Source organism: Oxyura jamaicensis (assembly GCF_011077185.1).
Source record: "Oxyura jamaicensis isolate SHBP4307 breed ruddy duck chromosome 9 unlocalized genomic scaffold, BPBGC_Ojam_1.0 oxy9_random_OJ106419, whole genome shotgun sequence".
In the NCBI taxonomy this organism is placed as follows: domain Eukaryota; kingdom Metazoa; phylum Chordata; class Aves; order Anseriformes; family Anatidae; genus Oxyura; species Oxyura jamaicensis.
Window position 1 is genome coordinate 12,044 of NW_023304182.1, and position 19,905 is coordinate 31,948.

The window sequence follows — 19,905 nt, forward strand, 5'->3', positions numbered from 1 at the left end:
AATCCCAGATAGGCAGGAGCTGCGCTTTGGAGCCTGTTGGAGCCAAAACACTGTCATGCCAGCAATACCTTCACTGGGAAGAGTGTTTTGGGGTGATATGAGTGTTTCTGAACCATTTCCTGATACTCCTTTGCTGCAAAAGATTTTCCAGCATAGATCTAGCCTCTAAATGTTGTAGCCTACACACACTATGGAAAAAGGAGCTCACATTATGCTGGCAGCTCCTTGGCTTGTAGCACTGCTCCTTTGTGGTCAGCTAAGCACCATGTGCTGCAGCTTCAGGTGTTTTTCCTTACAGAGGGGTGAAGCTATATTTTAGTGTGTAAATAATAAAAGTAGAATAGCATGCAATGGATTTGTTTGTGTTTTTTGATACAAAGTATGGTTTATTATACACAGCCTTTGTGTTTCTAGTTTTTTATCTTAGACTCACATCACACGGTGGAAGTTGAGGGGGTGCAGGATGCTGTGACATTCGGGCAGGGAACATGTGGGACGGGTTTGGCATTGCGGAGAGCTGGGAGGCTCTGTGGCACTCATGTCTGCCAGAGCTCTGGCAAGCATTGTCATTAGATAAGCAATCCTGATATTTAAGCACTCATCTTTGTTTCAGAGCTCTGCTGAATAGGAGCAGTTTAAATAAGACTTCAGTTTCAAGCTGTCAGCTGCCACAGGAGGCTTAGACATAATTGCAACGATCCCTCAGCCACCAGAATTGCAAAGGCAGAAGTATGATTTTCCAGGAGACCATGGGCTGCTTGCTGCAAAGGTGTGTGTTAGGGACGGGCAGCAGCACAGGGTCTCAATTTTCATGGGACGGATCTCAACCTGCAGTGATTACATTTAAATTTGAGGAAGGCAAGAAGATAAAAACACAATCTTCAGAGAGAACCTTTGGGCAACTACTTCTGGTACTTCATGTCAAGGCAAGGCAGGGGTTCTGAGCTAGCTGCTGCTGCATACGTGTACATCAAATTGACCCTGCTAGGCGAGGTGCTCGATACATCATACAGCAAGGTTTTACATACAGGTTGGTTGTTCCTTCGAGACCAGCAGTGGTGCAGGTTGTGCTTGTGTTAGGCAATCAGCTCCTCGAGAGGTGCCTCTGTCTTTTCTCAAAGGCGACAGGGGAGAGATGGTAGTGGTTACCTCTTGCTTCTGACCTCCTTTTGGGAAGGAAGCGTTGTGAACATGCCATGTTCTCAGTTACCAGTCTACAGCTTCGTATTTCTTGGGGAACATTTGTGTTTGGGTTGGTAGGACCTATTTTTCTGCAGGAAACTTCTGTTTCTGAAACTTCCTTTGTTCCTGACAGCAACAAAAAAGCCAACATTTGTACACGGTCTATTGAGGTGAAATGGTATCACACGACCAGAGGAACAAAGCTGAGAATCGTGGCGTTAATACAATGGTCATGCAACAAGAAGCTGATGTTGAGAATAACTTCGGAATATGTTGGAACAAATTGGAATGTTTTCCTTAAACTTTGTATGCTAGCTTTTTTAACACAATGAAATGAAATGGGCACGTTCCTGCAAAGCATTTCAGTCCCGACAAACTATTTTCCACTGGCAAAGTTGCTTCGATTTTGTTTAACCTGGCTGCTCCTGGCTCTGTGGAAGGTAAGCGTCACTTGCGTAGCCCCACGTCGTGGCTCCTCCAGTGTTTTGGACTCACCAGTGGCTTGTCTTCACATCTCAGCAGAGCATCCAAGGCTGCCAGCGAACCTCCTTAAGAGAGAAGCGAGGGGAGGAGAAAGCTGTTCAGCAACCCCACCTCCTGGTTATTTCATCTTCCTTACAAGGCTAAAGCCAGCAGCTTTCCTCTGCCTCTGGGTCCCTTAAAAGCAGCAGGGCAAGCCCCAGGGCTCCCGGTGAGTGCAGGAGGGTGCGAGGCTGGGTGGCACTGCCCGTCTGGTGCCACCACACTGTGACAGTGGCCTCGAAGCCCTGGGAGGCTGAGTGGCACTGCCTGCCTGTTGGCACAGCGCTGTGACAGTGGCCTCGGAGCATCGTCCAGGGCTCCTTGGTCCCCATCCTCCCAGCAAGCACGGATCCAAACCCCAAAAGCAATCACTGAGGGGGAAAAAGCGCAACGTGAGAGGTAAATGCATTTTTGTTGTTGTGGAGAAGGACAAAAGGAATGGGCTTTGTGTAGCTGGAAATTCATTAAGGCACGTTGATGTCTAAAACTGGGGATTTAAAATATTGTCTGAATAAAGGTTTTGGTCTGACTGATTTCAAAAGCTGCACTAGGTTAAAAAGATCAACAGATGAATTCAGGTGACTGAAGAAATTTTGAATTTTCTCTTTAGGCATTCACACTTGGAAACTTTCTTTGGAATCTGCTTTCTGTTTCACTCTCTCTGCTGTTGCTAAAGTATTTTGAGTAGTAATATGTATGTTGCTTTAAAAAAAAATAGAAAAAGAAAGAAAAGCTGCAGAACCAAAAACTGACCGTGGTAAAGACCTGGTCTTCTATTGGAGTTAAGGGCTAGTAAGACCTTTGAAATGCTCCCGTACCCATGTTCCTGCAGTTCATGAGGGCCATTTCTTCAGAAACATCCAGGACCTACTGAGCTGGAATGCCTGTCTGCATCTGGTTGAGGTTACTGTAGCTGGTATTTAGGATTCATTCTTTTTCATAGATTAATTGAAACAAGCTGAGGTTGTCTACACATTCTGTGAATTGTTTCCATGTCCTGACCATCCCGTCCCTCTGAAGTGTAATTCTAGGGCTGCTGAATCTGAAAGGGGAAAGAGAAAACACATAGGTAGTGCACAACTGCAGCCCCCTGCGGGCCACGCTGCCGGTGGAAGTCAGAGTAGCTGAAGGAAGAAGACTTGGACACTTGTCTGTGAGATTCACTGAGACAGATCTTTTTGAAGGGCAATACTACTGACCGTAGCTTAGCTGTACAGTATAATACTTGGGTTTCTGATTTGCATCTTTGTGGCCCTAGAGGACTTACAGATGCTCTTATTCGGCAGGTAAAATGAAAGACCGGCTTTTTGAGAATAGCTGCTGGAAGCTGTGATGGATCAGGAGAGCTGTGCATTGCCACGCAGCTCCTGCAGACCCTAAGGCATCGGGTCAGCCTCCCAGCGAGTGCATGCAGGGGCGTGGGTGCAGCAGCGGAGGATGGAAGTGCTTCGCCGATCCTCAGTCTTCGCTGCAGAGGTGATGGAGGTGTTCGACAGGTCTCCCACTGACAAGGAGCTTGTGTCCCAAGCTAAGGCTCTCTGCAGAGACTACATAAATTCGAGGCTGGTTCGAGCAGGTGTCAGCTGGAGCAAACCCGAGTGCAACGCGCCCGTGCCTGGCGGTAAGCTGGCCGAGGTGTCCACCATACTGCTGCGGCTGGGTAAGTCCCTGCGGGCACAGGTGTGAAGCGAGTCCTGCGTGGAGCAGTTCAGACCAGACTAGGAAGGGGCCTGTGGTTTCTGGGACTGATGAGTGCCAAGAGGCTTTCTGTGTGATAATATAGAGGCTTTTGTTCTCTGCTGTGAGCTCTGGGATTTGCTTTTGGTGATTTCCCTCAACAGCTCCTTGCATTTCCTTAGTTCCTCGGGGCATTGCTCAGCACCCTGGTTCTGCAGAGCTGCATTTTCTGAGGACTTGCGACAGCTAAGAAGTATGATGCAGTCCAACAAAACCCAACAACAAACCAATTTTATCTGCACAAGACTGCAGCTGTGTAAGAGTTTTAGTTCTTTCAGCAGTTTTTGTCAGCTTTGCATTTTAAACAGGGCTTGCAGTGTTTTCTCCAGGCACTGGTGACTTGGCTGCCATGACACAACCCAGCCTGGCGTCTGGTAGAGCGCTGGTGGCTCCACACCTGGGCTTCAGCAGCAGCTCTCCTAACTGCAGGGCTGTTTAATTTGGGGGTAATTGCTTAGACTGCGCGCACTGGAGATTTCACAAAAGCTGCTTTCCAGTGACAGTGCGTTGACGGCATGTTTCATTTGCTGTTGTTTACCTTACTTATTCAGCAAGACCCAGCACTCTGCTTCTTGGAGGTGGCTTCCAACATCCCTCTTTGCCTGCAGGCTGGAATATCAGTTCACATCTGGCTTGGAAGCTACCATTAGCATTTGCATCTGATTTAATTACGCCAAAGTTCAAATAAGTCTGGTGAAGCAACCTTTAACTGGGCCTAACCAGCTCAGGACCAGACTGGTTTCTCCACTTTCTCCTCTTTCTTTCCTCTTCTGTTTGATGTTATCCCAAATTTATTTTTAAGGCATAGCTGTTCTTCTTCTGCGTGGCCTTTTTATTACTATTCTTTTACAATTTTTCCTCTCCGAAGCTGACTTTTCTATTTTTGTTTGTTTGTGTGTGTGTTTTTCTGTCAGTTTGGTGGCCCTTTTGTCTCCCCAGTTCTTTGCCTGGGCTGGGGGCTGCTTTCAGGCAGGTCTGTGGGTGGCCAGGAGCATGCTAAAGGGCAAGCAGGTGGCAGACTGGATCCGAAGGCGTCTCCTGGGTGACTCTCCTGTTACTTATTCATGTCCAGATGGAAAGATTTGGCTGATGATCCTGGGAACTTGGCGCCTTCTCTGAGCAAATCTGTTTGTGGAGAGCCATGGTACCCATGCAACGAGAAGGGGAACAGTCCTGCTTGTTAGGATACCAAGTAGCTCCCACCCTTTTTTGTTCAGAAACGCCACCTGCCACATGGCTGTCCCTTCCTTTTCCCTTTGTGGCCGCAACCAACACAAGGCCATGTGGTATCTGACTCCTACCAGGAGCTGTAGGTTGCGGCTGCTTACTGGATGGAGCAGTTTTTGCTTTGTGCTAGTGCTGAGAAGCCTGTGGAGATGAGAACTCAAGGGATTTCCAACTCCTCTTGTACATGGCAAGGCAGCAAGGCCCGGTGAACTGGCTGGTGGCCCAACAGAGGTGCTGGCCACAGGCTGTGCAGCTGCAAAGTCTTGGGCAGCATCAGCTCAGTGAGGCTTAGCAACCGGCCGGTGCAATTAACTGATCATGTGTGGGAAAACCTAATGGTATGGCCAAATGAGACACCTCAGAGCCACCTACCATACATGACATAGGTCTGGTTTATCCAAACTCCTCTCTCCTGTGGGCAAAACCCGGACAAGTGCCTTTTCTCCTCTGAACTGAGCTCCTGCACGTGGAAACTGCTGCTGTCCAGCTTGCCCTTCCAAGATTGCTGCAGGAAGGAGAAGAAGCACAGAAATTGCTCTAAATGTTGCAAATTGTGCAGCCAGTCAGTAACAGACCCTGAAGGATACCAGCAGTGATCCTGGGACTTCTTTGCCACACATTTTCCTTCCCCCGCTGCTCTGTGTATCGCTGTGGGGCAGGGCTGTGTGCTTCCAACCCAAAGGGGCCCTGATCTCATCTCAGTCCTCCAGTTGCTGCTTGTTAGAAGCTCTCACAGTGGCAGGCTACCAAGTGCTGATCCCAGCCTGTCCTGCTCCCCATCTGCCCCGCGGGGCTCAGGGCAAGGCTTCTTGCAGCCACAGGGAAGCCTACGAGCTCCCTGCAGGGCGAGAACATCTGTCAAATGGTTCGTCTTATCAGGGCTGGCCACACATGTTCAGGGTTTCCTCTCGCAATCAGATTGTGTGCAACAATCCCATGGGCACAAAGGGCTGGCACAGTTCCTTTGTGGACTTCTGCAAAGCCGGGCTTTGCCCATGCTGGGCTGAGCGCCAGTGACCGGTTAAATGAATTCAGGTTGAGCAGCTAATGCCTGTGTAGCAAGCTCCTGGTGCTGGTGATGTCTTTTCTTTCCAGCTCCCATGTAGTGAAATTTTCAGGGGGACCAGCTGCCCTCTGCCTGGGACAGGCACCTGGGTGCTGCAGGGGAATGGCAGGGGGCTGTGACAGCTCTCCTCTTCCCCTGGGTGCTCCAGGGCATGCCCATGCAGAAGGACAAGGAGCATCCTTTTCAATCTAGATCACCAAATAGGAACCTCCACACACACAGAGCCTCAGTCCCCTGCAGTATTTGCGTCACGTAATGCTCCCACAGCATCTCGGCCACCCTCGTTAAATAGCCATGAGAGGTAACACCTTCAACCATTTCCCAGCTGGGGGAAAAAACAACCTGGAGCTGAAAGCACATCTGCTGTCTGTGTCAGGAACCTTGCTGCTGAAGGACCCAGGCAGGCAAAGGATCCCTTTGGAGGAGAGAAGGAACTCCAGGTCCATGCTCTCTGCCTATGGTGTGGTAGCACGAAGTAGCTGAGCTGGGCTTCTCTTTGCTCACTTCATGTTGTGTGGCTCTGGGTGGATTCTTGGCTCTCATCAGCCTCCAGAATTCTTGAGTCATGCTCATCATAAGGCATTTTTGTACAGGCTGAGAAAGGGCGTATCTCTGAAAAGCTTACACAGGTGGACATGCCTCCTTCTCATTTCTGAAAGAAATTTGGGATGGCTTTGTTTCTCTCAGGCTTGTCTCCTGTAGTGGGGTAAAGGCAGGCACTCGCTGGGTTCTGACTTTGACAGCCAGCCTGGGAACATCATTTGTATCAGGGATTGCTGCAGCCACACCACTGGTACCACTCCATTTAGATGTCCCGGGCACAAAGGGTACTAGGGAAGAAGGGAGATGCAGGGGGTTGCCTCTAAATGACCCTAAGAACTCAGCTGCCTGTTTAAAGCAAGGTGGAGCTGGGGCTCTGTCTCTGGCCAGAGGGACACGAGGGATGACCCCAGCTGCAATTCTGGCATGGGCCTAGTGCCCTGTGCGTTGACTCCTGACTGCTTGCTTCCAGGAGACGAGCTGGAATACATTCGCCCCAACGTCTACCGGAATATCGCCCGCCAGCTGAACATCTCGCTGCACTCGGAGACGGTGGTGACGGACGCCTTCCTGGCTGTAGCGGCGCAGATTTTCACAGCAGGTACCACGCACAGACGGATACGCAGACAGGACCGGGGCGGAAAGGGATGGGATGGGGCTGCCTCTCTTGGAGAAAGCATGTTTCTGGGATGGTCTGCAAGGTGGGGCCTGCTTTCTGAAAGAGCTGCGGGCAGTTTGGCAGCCTGCCCTGCTGTAATGATTTAATGAGGGCTCCTCCGTGCTCTGTTGTTCTGGCAGGGAAATGCCCTATTTTGTACATCCTTCTGGCAGGTTCTCATTCATTCGAGAAGCCATCTCCTGCCCTTCCTCCTGAGGAGGTGGTGTTACCTCATTGCACAGGGATGTCACTCATTCCAAGCTGCTTCGCTCACCACTGGCAGCCAGAGAAGGTTCATTACATGGGAGTCTCCCTTGTTCCAGCTCATGCTGCTGCTGTTAGAGCCAGAACCAGCTCATCACAAGGGAGTTCCCCTCTTCCTGGCTTCCTTTCCCTCAGCAATAGCCAGAGCTGCAATGGAGTCTGCTGCTTTCAGTTGCTGCTTCTCCTTCCTCAGAGCCAGAGACGGGACCTTGGTCCTTGTGGCTAGCTGTTCCCCACAAGCAGGTGGTCTGAGCTTTTCCATTGCCTAGGCATCAGTGTTCTGCTTCTGTTTGCTCCTGGAGGTTACTGACAAAAGCAAAACTACACTCCGTGCTGCGTTCCTGCGAGGGAGCCTTGGCCTCCCCTGAAAACAGTTTCTGCTGTACTTCCAAGCAGGCTTCCATGCTCAAAACCTTTTTATCTTCACAGTCAGCTATACATTTTTAGGTGCATAAACTGCACGGGAGCCACTGACACACCAGAGAAGCCCTGTGCTGACATCCTGAACTTCGGATCTGAAGTGTGTTGTGATGTGGAGTGCAGATCCTCTCCGGAACAGCAACAGATGGCAACAGAGATCTGAGAGGGAATGCTAAAGCCGGGCTCCTGTCAGGTTTAGCAAGGCAGATTTACTCCTTGGATCAGGGAAATAGAAATTGTGTCATAAGAAATTGATAGATTTGGATTTTGTAGCTCGTGTAGCCCTCAGTGTCCTTTCAGAGCCTTCCTGGAATGCAGGTTGCCTTTGCCCTAGCCTGGCCTGGTAGGCAGTGTGGGCTCGGAAAGCAAGAGCCAGGCAAACACAGCAGGAATGTCTGAGTGTGGCTGTGCTCGAAGTACAGGTGCCCTTTCTTGTCCTTTCAGCGCTGAGCTTTATTTTACATCAAGGCTTACAGAAAAAACAGAGGTCAGGTTTGCAGGCTTGGGTGTTTGTGGAGGTAAGTAGTTTATCTTCTTAGATGAGTATTGCTGACTGCATCAGCCCAAGTGACAGAGGGAATTAAGCCAGAAAGCAGAATGGGTGCAGGTGGTGCAGACTGTGTGTGCTGCTGTGCTGCATAAACATGATGCTGGGGAGAAATCCCTGCTGGATTCGGGGAGCCGTGCCCTTGCCAGTGTGTATTGACAGACACATCGAGAGCTGCGTTTTTTGCTCTTCAAGTTCCCAGCTCAGGAGCTGGGTGAAAATTTTGGGCGGCGTAAAATGTTTTCTGTTGAAAGTAAAGCTAGAAATTTTAAATCTTGGCTTTAACCATGGGGTTTTCAGAATGGTGAGAATGGGATCCAGACTCAGCCTTTTGAGGCTGGCAATACCAGAAACTTTGGGAGCATTTTAGACATGAAGACTAAAGCTCTGCAGCCAGTGCTGCCCTTCATCTGGGGACACTGTTCTGCATAAATTGCTGGCAGATGGCTGGCTGTGCAGGAAATGGTTTCAAACCTCCCTGGTGCTCTGTGTCATCTGTTTTCTCCCCTTTCCCATCTTTGCCTCATACCAACTACCAAGAAAACTTGTGAGTATGAAGCGGGGGTTCTGTGTTCAATCACTTTTATCAATTAATTATTGTAATTTCTGTTGCTGCTGGGTTGCAGAAGGGGAATAGTTTGCTGATTTTAACATTCCCGAGTCCTAGTTGCAGTCTCAAGACTCAACATTTAGTGCTAAATCCAGCAAATCAGAGTTGGCTGTGGCAGCCAGACATTCATTCCTTTTTTTTTTTTTTTCATATTTCTGAGGAAAGAGGCTCTTACCAAGCAAAGGAAACCAGAGAGCTCAATACAGTCTGAATTTTCAAGCCAATTACCAATGGCTAAAGCATCTGACCCTGTTTTTCACTGTCCAGTTTATTAAGAAAACAGTCAGTCTGACACTGCCAGGCCTAGACAGTCTGAAGAGCCCCATTAGTGACATGCAATGCCTATCCAGCAAGGGAGTGGGGGATTTTGACCCTGTCTTGCTGGAGAGGTTTCAAATCTTCACACTGTACCTCTGGCAGTGCTTATGTGCTATCCCCACTGTCTACGCATCTGGACAAAGAAGCTCTGGGTGGACATCTCAAGAAGGAAGACTGAGGACATTTGGCTCCCTGGTTGATGCCTCTGCATGGGTGCTTGTGCCGTAGTCAACTTTACAGCATTGTCTGTTCCACTGATCTCCAGTTGGTCTTTCCTCTGGTGTAGCATGGACAGCTCAAATCCCAATTACAGCAAGATTGACAGCTGAGACTATAGGCAGAAAGTGAGCAGGTCACAGAGCGTGGTAACGTTCAAGCTGTATTTTCCTTCCCTGTTTCTAACAAGCTGTTAGTTATCCAAGTCAAGGAGAGCCTGTCTGTGCAGAGCCTGGCATGGCAGAGCCCTGACCTGTTTTGGATGTTGAGGGATCTGCAGTAGCATCACTTCACGAGTTAATCCCCTCTGAGCACACTCAGAGACTTACTCATCTTCGGGGACAGTACAGCTGGTTCTGCTGGGTGGTCCAAAGCTGCTCTGGAGCCAGCAGGAGATTTTCCACTGACTTTAACAGGTCTTGGACTGGGGCCTGGCTGAGCTGGCATTTACAATAACTGTTTAAATGAATCCCTGAAGGAAGGGGTCACTTGGTGGAAGGACAGAAGAAGAAAAGGAAGATGCATTTTCCTTTCCTAAAGGAAACAGTTTCCCAGTCAGTAAGCACTGCTAGGTACCAGGGCTCTCTAAAAGAGGTCTTGTCCTGGTTTTATATGGGTGCTGGTAAGTTTTCAATCTAGAGTGCTTTGGCTGAAGTGAACCCTGTATGATGAGGAACAGGGATGTGTGGTTAACGGGTTGTCATGAGAAAACGCTTTCCCCTGCAGCATCTCACTGCTGCCACATCACTTAGGCTTTATGAGATGAACTTCCTGCCTTGTACACATCCCTCTTGGCATCGTTCTCTTCACCAGAGGGAAGTATATTGTGTCTGACCGTATTCTCCCAGCTGTTGAAATGTAGCACTTGATCATATTACTCTTAGGCCTGATTTGCAAGTTAGACGTTGATGCTGAGTGGAGCAGAGGGAAATTTATTTGGGTAACCTTGGATAGCATGGAGCTTGGAGACTGCACAGTCGTGTCTTATGGCTCTTTTTGCTCCCCCTGGGGCAGACAAGCTGATACGCAGTGGGAACAGTTTCAAGCGTAGTTCTTTCCTGCTAATTCATTTTCCCCTGGGCTCGCCAGTGTTTACATGCCTCCAGCTCCACGGCTGGCCTTAAGTCTGTGACTTGTATTACTTATTTTTAAAGATTCCTTCTAAGCATCTTTTAACATGTTCTGCGTCCTTTTGTTCCACCTCTGTGGACAGAAGTTTTAGGGCAATCTCTGTTTTAATCACTGCGTTAAGGACTGCTTTTCCACTCTCTCACACACAGCAGGGAGATGCGAATTGCTCGTCCCTCAGCAGCACCTGGGGACGAGCAGCCCCTGTGGATGGCAGCCAGGCCTTCTGAGGAATTTGGAGCAAGGCTCCTTGCTCAGGCACTGGACAGATACAACTCCACACATTGCCACAAACAAGGCAATCCTCGAAAGAAAAGCAGATGAAGCTGGAGTCCCGCGGGAGCGCAGGTCGGGGCCTGCTGTGGGTGGGCTGCTCCTGGGGCTGCAGGCTGCTGGAGCCCTCCCGAGGCAGGGGGTGCCTCTGTGTGAAAGGAGAGGGTGCTCCATCCGTGTGCTGAGGGGGGTCGTGCAGGCCCTTGTTGAGAAATATTAAGAATCCAAGAATTTGTCACCCTACACCACTATGTAGCAACCTTGACAGAGAACACAAGAGCTGAAGGGGCTTTCCTTCTATCCTCCTCGGAAGGAGGTAGCTGGACCAGCATACCCACAGAGCAAGCTGGTTTGCTGGGTATTAGGGAAATCAGAGGTCTAATACGTCTTTCTTAGGGTGTGGAAGGACTTTTTTTTTTTTTTTTTTTTTTTTTTTTTTTTTTTTTTTTCCTGTTAGATAGTTGGGTTTAAAACGAAGTTAAAGCTACCTTTCCCTACTGGGGTGACTAGAGCTCTAGTCTTGGTTACTGCTGTGTAAATGTCCCGAAACCAGTGAACTTGCTTTAGATATTTAGGAGTGAAGAGTGTCAGTAAAAGCTTGGGAATAAGCCACTGAACTCCTCCCTGCATTTTTGGGTAACTTCGGTTCATGTACCTCAAAAAGCAAGGAGCCACATTTCCGTGGGGACAGAGGATGGCAGTAAGAGGCTGACATAAAACTGGTTATAAGCCAGCTGAGATGCAGGTCCGGGAGGTCATGGATGGTGACAGGTAACCTCCTAAAGCCTCTTTCTTTGGGTGGAGAGGTACCGGCCTGCCTCAGGACAGCCTCTGCCTTGCTAGGAGAAACCCTCAGCCTCGTGTTTTCTCATGTGGTTTTATAGCCTCTTCCTGGCTTGTTTTGCTGGCTGTCATGGTGACACAATGTGAGAAAGAGAGATAAATAGTGTCAATACCACACAGGCAGTGAACTTCCTGAGTGACAGCTCTGGGGAGGGGACCTGCAGAGCCGACTCAAGAAAATAAAATCAGAATACAAATAACAGCCAGTATAGCTACATTAATAACTTCCTCTGATCCTGCGGATAGTGCTGGTGAAGGATCACAGCAGACTCTGACCTCTGATTCTGACCACGGGGTTACTGTTACCCCGTGCCTTGTTACCATGCCTTGCAAAAGGATCTGCTGGAGATTTTGATCTTGCATCAGTCGTAAGTAGAAAAATGGCTTTTTTTTTTTTGGAACAGTAAATGGATTTTCTCCAGTCTAACAAGCCATTCCTATGGCTGATATTTGAATAGTTTCTCTGTAAAGTTTTGCACATTTTTAATAAATAAAAAAGTAATTCCTAAAAGTGTTAGTGTGAGTGTTGCTTTTGAGGCATCAAGTGGAAGAACCCCAGAAATGCTCTCACACCTGCACATATGTTAAAGAGATGTGCTCTGCTGCAGTGTGAGCAGAAACCAGGACTTTCAGGCCCCATCCTAGAGAGATGTTCAGGATGCCTGGGGGCCTGGGATGGCAGTAAAGGAAAGAGGAAGGGTCTTTCAAATTTAAATTACATTAAAGGCTTTCTTAGCTGATAGATTGCTGAGCACATCCAGTTTCTCGGCCATTTGTTTAACCCCTTCTGGTGCCTAGATCTAGTGGCTAAACAACTATCTGCCTTTCCTCCCTCATACCTGTTTTCTTTCTTGTTGCAACCCTGCAAGAATGATTTTGTTTGTTTGTTTTCTTGGTTTGTTTGTTTTTTAAACAACTAAAACTTCACCTGGCCTCTGTCTACATTTGGGACAGACCTTGGAAAGGCTCCACAGAGATGTCTCACTGTAAAATACTTCCCAAAATGCTTGTCAAATACGGTGTTCCAGATCATAAATTAAGGGGGGTAGTAAACTTCCCAGCAGAGCCAAAGGAAACCCACCTGGTAGCGGCAGTTCTTCTCCATGCATGCAAAAGGGTTGCATTTCCAGGTCACTGGCCCTGATAGAAGTCTGATCAGGGACTGCTGGCTGCAGTGTGTGAGCACGGAGGATTATACCCAGTGGTGCTGGCAAAGTGCAGGGGAGCCCCAGGGAGGCTGGCTGGTGCCCAGAGCTGGGCTTCAGTGCGTTTCTTCAGTATGAACAGGAAGATGGCTGCTGCTGGGGCAACCTCCACAGAGCGCTCACCGATGGCAGGTCAGCCTGGCAGGATGCTCTGCTTTAGGGGAAATTAGATGACTGACAGATACTCCCATCCCTGCACTGCTCTCAGTTGGATGGGATATGCGGTGTCAAATATTGCAGGCAGGGGCCTCAAACTCTTGAAGCTGCCTGGTTGTTGGTGCTGGCTGAGAGAGGCCCCTAGCCTCTCAGAGCACCCCAACCTCCTCGTCTCTGTAGCTTTGTCTCCCACTTTTGTTCTTGTGTCACGGTAGAACTGACTGTGTGGATGCTCATCTCTTACGTGCTTTTCCTGTCACATTGGAACAGGCTCGTCTGAGCTAGAAAAAAAGTAGGGATACTTTTGTGTTAAGGGTGTTTAGGAGTCATGCTGGTGAAAAAAACAAACAGGTTGCTCAAACTTTTTGAATCTGATTGCCTCCTCTGCAGCCTGTGCATGGCTGAGAGTTAATGGCAATGTCAGCCACTGCAGTGTGCATCGTCCCTGCATCAGTGATAGCGCTGGGCTGCTTGCTCCAAAGCTGCACACCCAGTGCTGAGAGGCACATGCTCAAGTCAGACCACTTCCTTTTGCAGCTCTTCGGGGGGAGTTTTGCCTAACGCCAGTCTCCTGGGGGCTTTCCCTTTGATTATTAGAGACTGAGTGGCATGCACGTGTGAAGCTGAATGACCTCTCTTCTTTTCCTAGGCATAACATGGGGCAAGGTGGTGTCTCTCTACGCGGTGGCGGCAGGGCTGGCGGTGGACTGCGTGCGGCATGCACAGCCAGCCATGGTTCACACCATCGTCGACTGCCTGGGAGAGTTCGTCCGCAAGACCTTGGTGACATGGCTGAAAAGGCGAGGAGGCTGGGTAAGAGAGGCTGTATGGTCTTTGCTTCCACACATGCACACCAGAAAATATCCCAGTTAAAGGAAGTGAAAGTGCCCCCACTGCAGCTTTATGCAGAAAAACACTGAGTGAGGTTCTGCCACGGCCCCGGGGCCACCACTGTCCTACACCTGTGCTAGGCTCCATAGAGCTCTGTCACTGCCTCCTGGTCCTGTCCGTGACAGCACCCGCTGTTGTGGTCCTCAGCCTCCTGCGTGTCTGTGCTGGACTAATTCAATCCTGACCCACTGCTGTTCTGTTCCTGTCTCGAACTTGTCTGGAGCTGCCAGCCAGTTGTAGTTGGAGACTGCAAATAGGAGCCATCCTCTTGGGCAGCTGTTTTCTTGAAACTGAATAAATGAGGCCTGACAGCTTATTTCCCATTGCACCTGCCCCACAGTTCCCCAAGTCAAAGATTATATACTAATGTAACACCGTGAGGAAATTTAGAGGGTTATTAAAACCTGGTAGTTCGTGCCATTCCCTGACCTGGTGGTGCTCCGTGATTAACTTCTGATGTAGCTCAAGCTGTAGTGCACTTATGCTTTGAAGGGCACTGCTAACACTCATTGATAGAGCTGGCAGTGGGAGGGCTCATGGCTTTCACTGGCCTGCCCTGAAACTGTGGTTACGGCAGTGTTGTGTTAGAGTGTGGTACAAGCACCAGTTGGCTATACCCACTTGATTTCTTCTCTATAACCCATGGGAAATAAAATGCACTGCAGTGGAGCACTGGTTAGAGTAAGAGCTTTATTTAGGTGCTGTGGAATAGCCAGACACCTTTCTAGCAAGTTCCCCAGAAGCCTGAGACGAGTGGTCAGCTAGGGTCAGGGTTGGCAGCTGCGCGATGTACGTCTCTCTCTGGGTCTCTGTGCCAGTCTGGCAGGGATATAGACACTTCTTGGAAAGGTACGGCCAAAATCCCTTTGGTACTGCCTGGCAGATGCTGTCTGGAGTTAAATGTTCCACCACATAGCTCAGGAGACATCTTGTTCCCAAGGCATGCACTCCTTCAAGGCTGAGCTGCAGTGGCACAGTCCTTCCTTCCCAAGAGGTGACATTTCTTCCTGAGCTGCCAGGACAGGGGCAGGCTCCCCACCCATCTCCGGCCCAGAGAGGGGATCTTTTTCCATTGATTTGGTTTAGGAACCATTTTGATTTAGGGACCATTGATTTGCATGCCCAGATTTGTTTCATTTTGTATCTGCACACATAATTGTGCTAAGATACTGCAGAGGATAACCTGTGAAAGCAATTCATCAAGTTCCACTGTTCCTGCATGTGAAATCCCTGCCTCAACATCCTTGGTGGGGCTTACTTTTAACAGGGTACCTGCTGGGGCTGGTTGAAATGTTTTCTCTGAAACAACTTTTTCCTTTGGAAAAAAAAAAAAAAAATGTTTCATTAAAATTGGAATGTTGCACAGGAATGTGTCTCCTCCTAGTCTCCAGCTAACTTGTTTCTTTGTTTTGGTAAACCATACATGTTCTTGTAAGTTAACATCTTGTTTTAATTTTTGTTTTGCGTTATTAGACTTCTAAACAAAATGTTTTCATAGTTCCAAAGGGATATTTTTGGAAAGTTTGTTGCATAGCAAACAAGGCACAGAACCCACCCCCTGACCAGAGCTGCTTCTCGCCATCTGGGGAGATAAGCCCTGTCCACTGCTAGCTGCTTGTGCCAATCATTCCTCTTCGCATAGCCATTACATTTTCCTTGAAGCTACGCTGCTCTCTCTCAGGCTCTGGCTCTAGGAAAGGGAAGCCAATGTCACTGCCCCCGCTTGGACAAAATGACTGTAAAAGCTGCTGGGCTGTGCTGATTGCAGCCTTATCAACAACTTTGGGCTGCGGAAAGGAGATATCTTCCCTCTAGAAACACATGGTTCCTTCAGCCTGGGGGAAGGCTCCAAATCCTTTTTCCATCGTGTGCCGTGTTTTCCTGAGTGTTCCTCCTTTTGATCTAGGCACTGTGGTGTGAAATTGCCCAGCCTGGGTTCACAAATGGGCCAGACAAAATGGCTGTGTACTGGAGACCCTTTCGTTTGGCACCTGACCTAGCTGGTTGTTAGTTTGTCTTGGCCTGGAGTCTGTGTTTCCTCTGTACACAGGGCCCCTACCTCTTATAAATCAGCTCATGAACCATGCCAAGAGGAACCACCACGCTCTGAGCTGTTTTGGGAAAGCCACTGCAGAGACCTTGGGAAGGTGTTCGGAAGTCCCCGCTCAGCAGTAGTTTCCCACACGCCTCCGTTCCAGGAATCCCTAGCCTTGTGCTTCTGTTTTGTAGGGTGGAGAAAGCCTCCACTTGCCACAGCCCTACACAAAACAAATGCAAAACCTCTTAGGAGAAACAGGAAACATTCACCCCTGCAGGTATCATCTCTCCCTGGGGGGCGTGTGCAGCTTTGGCAGTGGCTTTACAGTAGAACAGGAAGATTTAGCAGCTATGTATGTTTTCTGAGCTTGAGACTCAAACTTGTTCAATGAATAATTAACAGGCAAAGATCAAACTGTCACTACAACAGCTTATCGGTGCCTCACAAGACCAAAAGACCTATTTAATCGAGAAGCTTTGAAATTTTCAGTTCCAGTGCCTTATCTGGCATTCTTTTTTTGGATCACAACAGCCGAGACAATTGTTAAACAGCTGAGCTATTTTGTTTATCTAAGCAAGCGCCACACGGGCTTGTAAGTGCTTCTGACTGCAGCTCCTCACGGCTAGCCCCGGTGAGGTCCTTGCCTTTGGCAGGCATGGCACAGCTTCAAGGGGGTTGCACTTTCGCATCCCAGTGGCTGTCACCCACCAGGTGTGCCTACCTGGCTTTGCAGAAGATGTAAGGCACTAAAGCCAGGAGCCATTCAGTTCGTGGAGAGCCATCAGCTGCGCTGACGTCTGGATACACGCTCAGGCAGGCACAGGGACCTGTCTTTCTGATGGAAGAGGCAGCTTGGCACAGCTGTGTTTTAAATTTAACACCGTTCTAGTCCCTGATCCAGGCTGAATCTGTTCAGGCAAAGCACAGCAAGTTTGCTAAGCTGTCACTGAAAAGTTTAGGCCACAGTACAGGTAAAATGCCTGTAACCACTCGCGCTACGTTGCAGCATCTTCTGCTGTGCGCTGGCACGGCTGCTTGCGATGTTTGCCTGTGCTTTTATAGCTGCAGGCAGCAGCATTTCTGTGCCTTGTTGTTCACCTTTGGAAACACCCCTTGTGCTGATTCGGCTTCCTCCTGTCCTCCTGTTTGTCCCGTCCATGACTGCCTGCAGTCTCTGCTCATCAGGTATTTGGGACCTCGGTGTCTCCTAACGCTCCCCGGAGAGCAGCAGTGTAGTGGTGCAGCATGCCAGCCCCTCAGGCTTTCCTGGGAGGGAGGAACCACCGGCACTGTGTGGATGGCTGGTGAGGCTGCTAGCAGCAGACTTCGGTCTGTAGAAGACAGGGGAATCAATGCAGCTGCATTCAGTAACTGGATACAGGAATGTGTCCCTTCAGTCCCCCTCCTGCTTTCTGGTTATAGAATAAGAGAATCACAGAATGGGTTGGGTTGGAAGGATGTGATTTTCTATCTATCTCTGTCCTGTTCACTTTTCTCTCCAGATATTTTACACCTTCTCCTCCCAGTGAGATTGTGTCTTCATGATTTGCTGGGTTGTTGTTCTTTGTTCCTTGCAGGCCAGCTTCCATTCCTGTTAATACTTGAAACCAGCTGCCCAAACGATCTTTAAATCTGGCCCATGTGCTGGGGAGGCATCTCTGCCAGCAGACACATTTCCACAAACAAAGCTTGCATTGCTTGAGATTTAAATTGCGGGTTGGCTTACTTGAATGAGTTCCAAATAAAACATTAAGGCAAGAGAAAAAGTGCAAGCAACTTGAGCTGATATTAAACAGGACAACCTCCGGGAAGCATCTTGCTTTACAGAAAAGGATGAGAGTGCTGCTATTGCCAAAGCTTTCTACCTTTTTTGAAAAGGAGAGGAAAGTTTCTTTTATTTCATTACTGAGAATGGAAAATGCTTGACAATATACCTGTAGCATTTCTTTCCCCAGGCATGGCCGAGAAGCGGACACTTTGCCTTGTTGATGTAGGAAGTGCCTTTCACAGAGCTCTCGAGCCTGATCTAGTAACCTGCTGTGCATAGAAGGTGTCAGGGCAAGTGGCTGTGGCTGTTCACAGCGTGGCAAAGTGGTGCAAAGCAGCGTGTTGGTGTGGGAGTATCTGGTTGCTGATGCAGTTCTGGGCATCTCTGATGATCTCTGCTCCCTCTTCCTTAGGCAGACATCACGAAGTGTGTTGTGAATACCGACCCCAGCCTTCGCTCCCACTGGCTCGTGTCTGCTGTTTGCAGCTTTGGGCACTTCCTCAAGGCGATCTTCTTCGTGCTGCTGCCTGAGAGATGAACCCGAGCTGCCCGCAGCAGCCCCTTGCCCCATCTCCTCCCCCACTCCAGAAGCAGTGGAAATGGCAGCCTCTGAAGAGGAGGAAGAGAAGAACCAGGACAAACAAAGGGCTTGTTCTCCTCTCCCTTCAGCTGGCAGCAGCCGACCGACCACAGTCTCCTTCTGGCAGCCGCAGGAGCCTCTCTCACCCTTATCCTTTCAAGAGACTCATTTCCCTGGGTGACTTGTGGGTACGCCGACTGCGGCACTGTCCTGTTCCTTACGACCGTGTTGCATGCTTATGCTAGTGCCAGGCAGAGGGGAGGAGGAAGGGGCTAGTATTTGAAATGGAATAGAAATAAGAGAGGGGGAGCATCCCTCCCTCACTGCATGCGATTCTCTTCTTGGTGCTCAGACTCGCCTTGTGTCAGTTCTTGTTGTTGCACTCGTGTTTGAACTCCACCTCCTCCTTCAGCCTGCCTCTGGCTTGTTGGGCTCTCCCCATGCACCGTGTGCCACAGGGGATCATTCAGCAGCGGGTTCTTCATGGGATGAAACAAATGTCTGTCGTGAGATGCTTCTCCCCCTGACACACCTTGGAAATGGCGTTTTGTGGCTGTGTGTGGGGCAGGACCAGAGGGTGTGTGATGAACTGGTAAGGGTTTTGCCCTGACCTCTCCTGCTGCGCTCACACGCAACGTTTGAAACAGGAGAGAGGGACAATGCCTTCAAGCAACAGCTTGGGTTTGGATTTTACAACGAAGACATAGCTAAATGTGTGAGTAGGAAAGGCTGGGGGAAGTGGTCAGAAATTAGGGAAAGAGTAAGTGAGCTGCCTGATGTTGTGAAGGGGGAAAGCTGTGTCAAAAGCAACTGGTATATGTTTCTCCTTTAATGTTGTTGGAAGTGAAACCTGCAGTCTTCTTTGTGGCAAAAAATAAAAGAAAATAGGTGGTGTTTCACTATTGAAAAGGGTATTGTATTTGTTTCCAGAGTTAAAAATTCCAAAAAAGGCCAAAACAGTGCTGAGACAAATACTTAGGCCATGCTAAAAATACTCCAGCTTTTTCCCTAGTATAATGTGTTAACGTGTTAAAACTACAACTCCCCTGGTTCCTGCTCGGACCTTAACCCGTGTTGCTCCCCTGTCATGCTTCCTGCCACGGGAGGCACCCTGCTCGGTGCCTTGCTCCCAGGAGCACAGCCTCTCAGAAGAATATTGCTCTGCATGAACAACACGGGGCATTATAGGAGTTCTTGCTGTTATTTATTTTTTTCCTGATTTCCCTCCCCACACCCTGCATTTGGAGGGACTTCACAGTTTTCTTCCAGAAATTATGAATGGGTATGAAAATAGAGCAAGGCATTTACTTGTCAGGACGGATTCCTGTGAGTAGTGCCATGCTCTGACCAACAGAGCTGCCAGCTGAGGTGTGGGGGTGTTCATGGCATTGCGCAGTCCTGCCTTTTACTGGTCTAGACATTTCTTTTTACTGCTCTAGCCTTTTGCACATGTGCTGCTCCCCTGACAACATGAGTACAGGGCTTTGCCTGTTTCACTGTGCCCGTAGTGAAGAGTGCTTTACCAGCTCACTTCACTGCTACTTTTTCAGTAATAAAGTAATCCTGATGCAGGGAAACCCCTAGAAGATAACGTGGCCCTGCATCCCCAGTCCCCAGGAGCACTCCCCTGCTGTACCAAGGCTGGGTGCTGCCTAGACAACTTTGGCCATGCTACTGAAATCTGGGGGGGTTTCTGCTGGTGGAGTTCTTCTCATG

General features: G+C 49.1%; 1 protein-coding gene across 2 annotated transcripts; it reads left to right on the forward strand.

Annotated features, from left to right (window-relative positions):
- The first annotated feature begins 1,789 nt into the window (after positions 1 to 1,789).
- Positions 1,790 to 19,098, forward strand: LOC118157672 (bcl-2-related ovarian killer protein). Of its 2 annotated transcripts, none has more exons than XM_035312092.1 (5): positions 1,790 to 2,103; positions 2,991 to 3,364; positions 6,747 to 6,875; positions 13,562 to 13,725; positions 18,022 to 19,098. In XM_035312092.1, exons 2-5 carry the CDS (start codon positions 3,142 to 3,144, stop codon positions 18,145 to 18,147), a joined length of 642 nt encoding a protein of 213 aa, XP_035167983.1. In that variant the 5' UTR covers positions 1,790 to 2,103; positions 2,991 to 3,141; the 3' UTR covers positions 18,148 to 19,098. The 2 variants fall into 2 exon arrangements, with proteins under 2 accessions (XP_035167983.1, XP_035167984.1); XM_035312093.1 differs by having other exon boundaries at positions 18,026 to 19,098.
- The last annotated feature ends 807 nt before the right edge of the window (positions 19,099 to 19,905 follow it).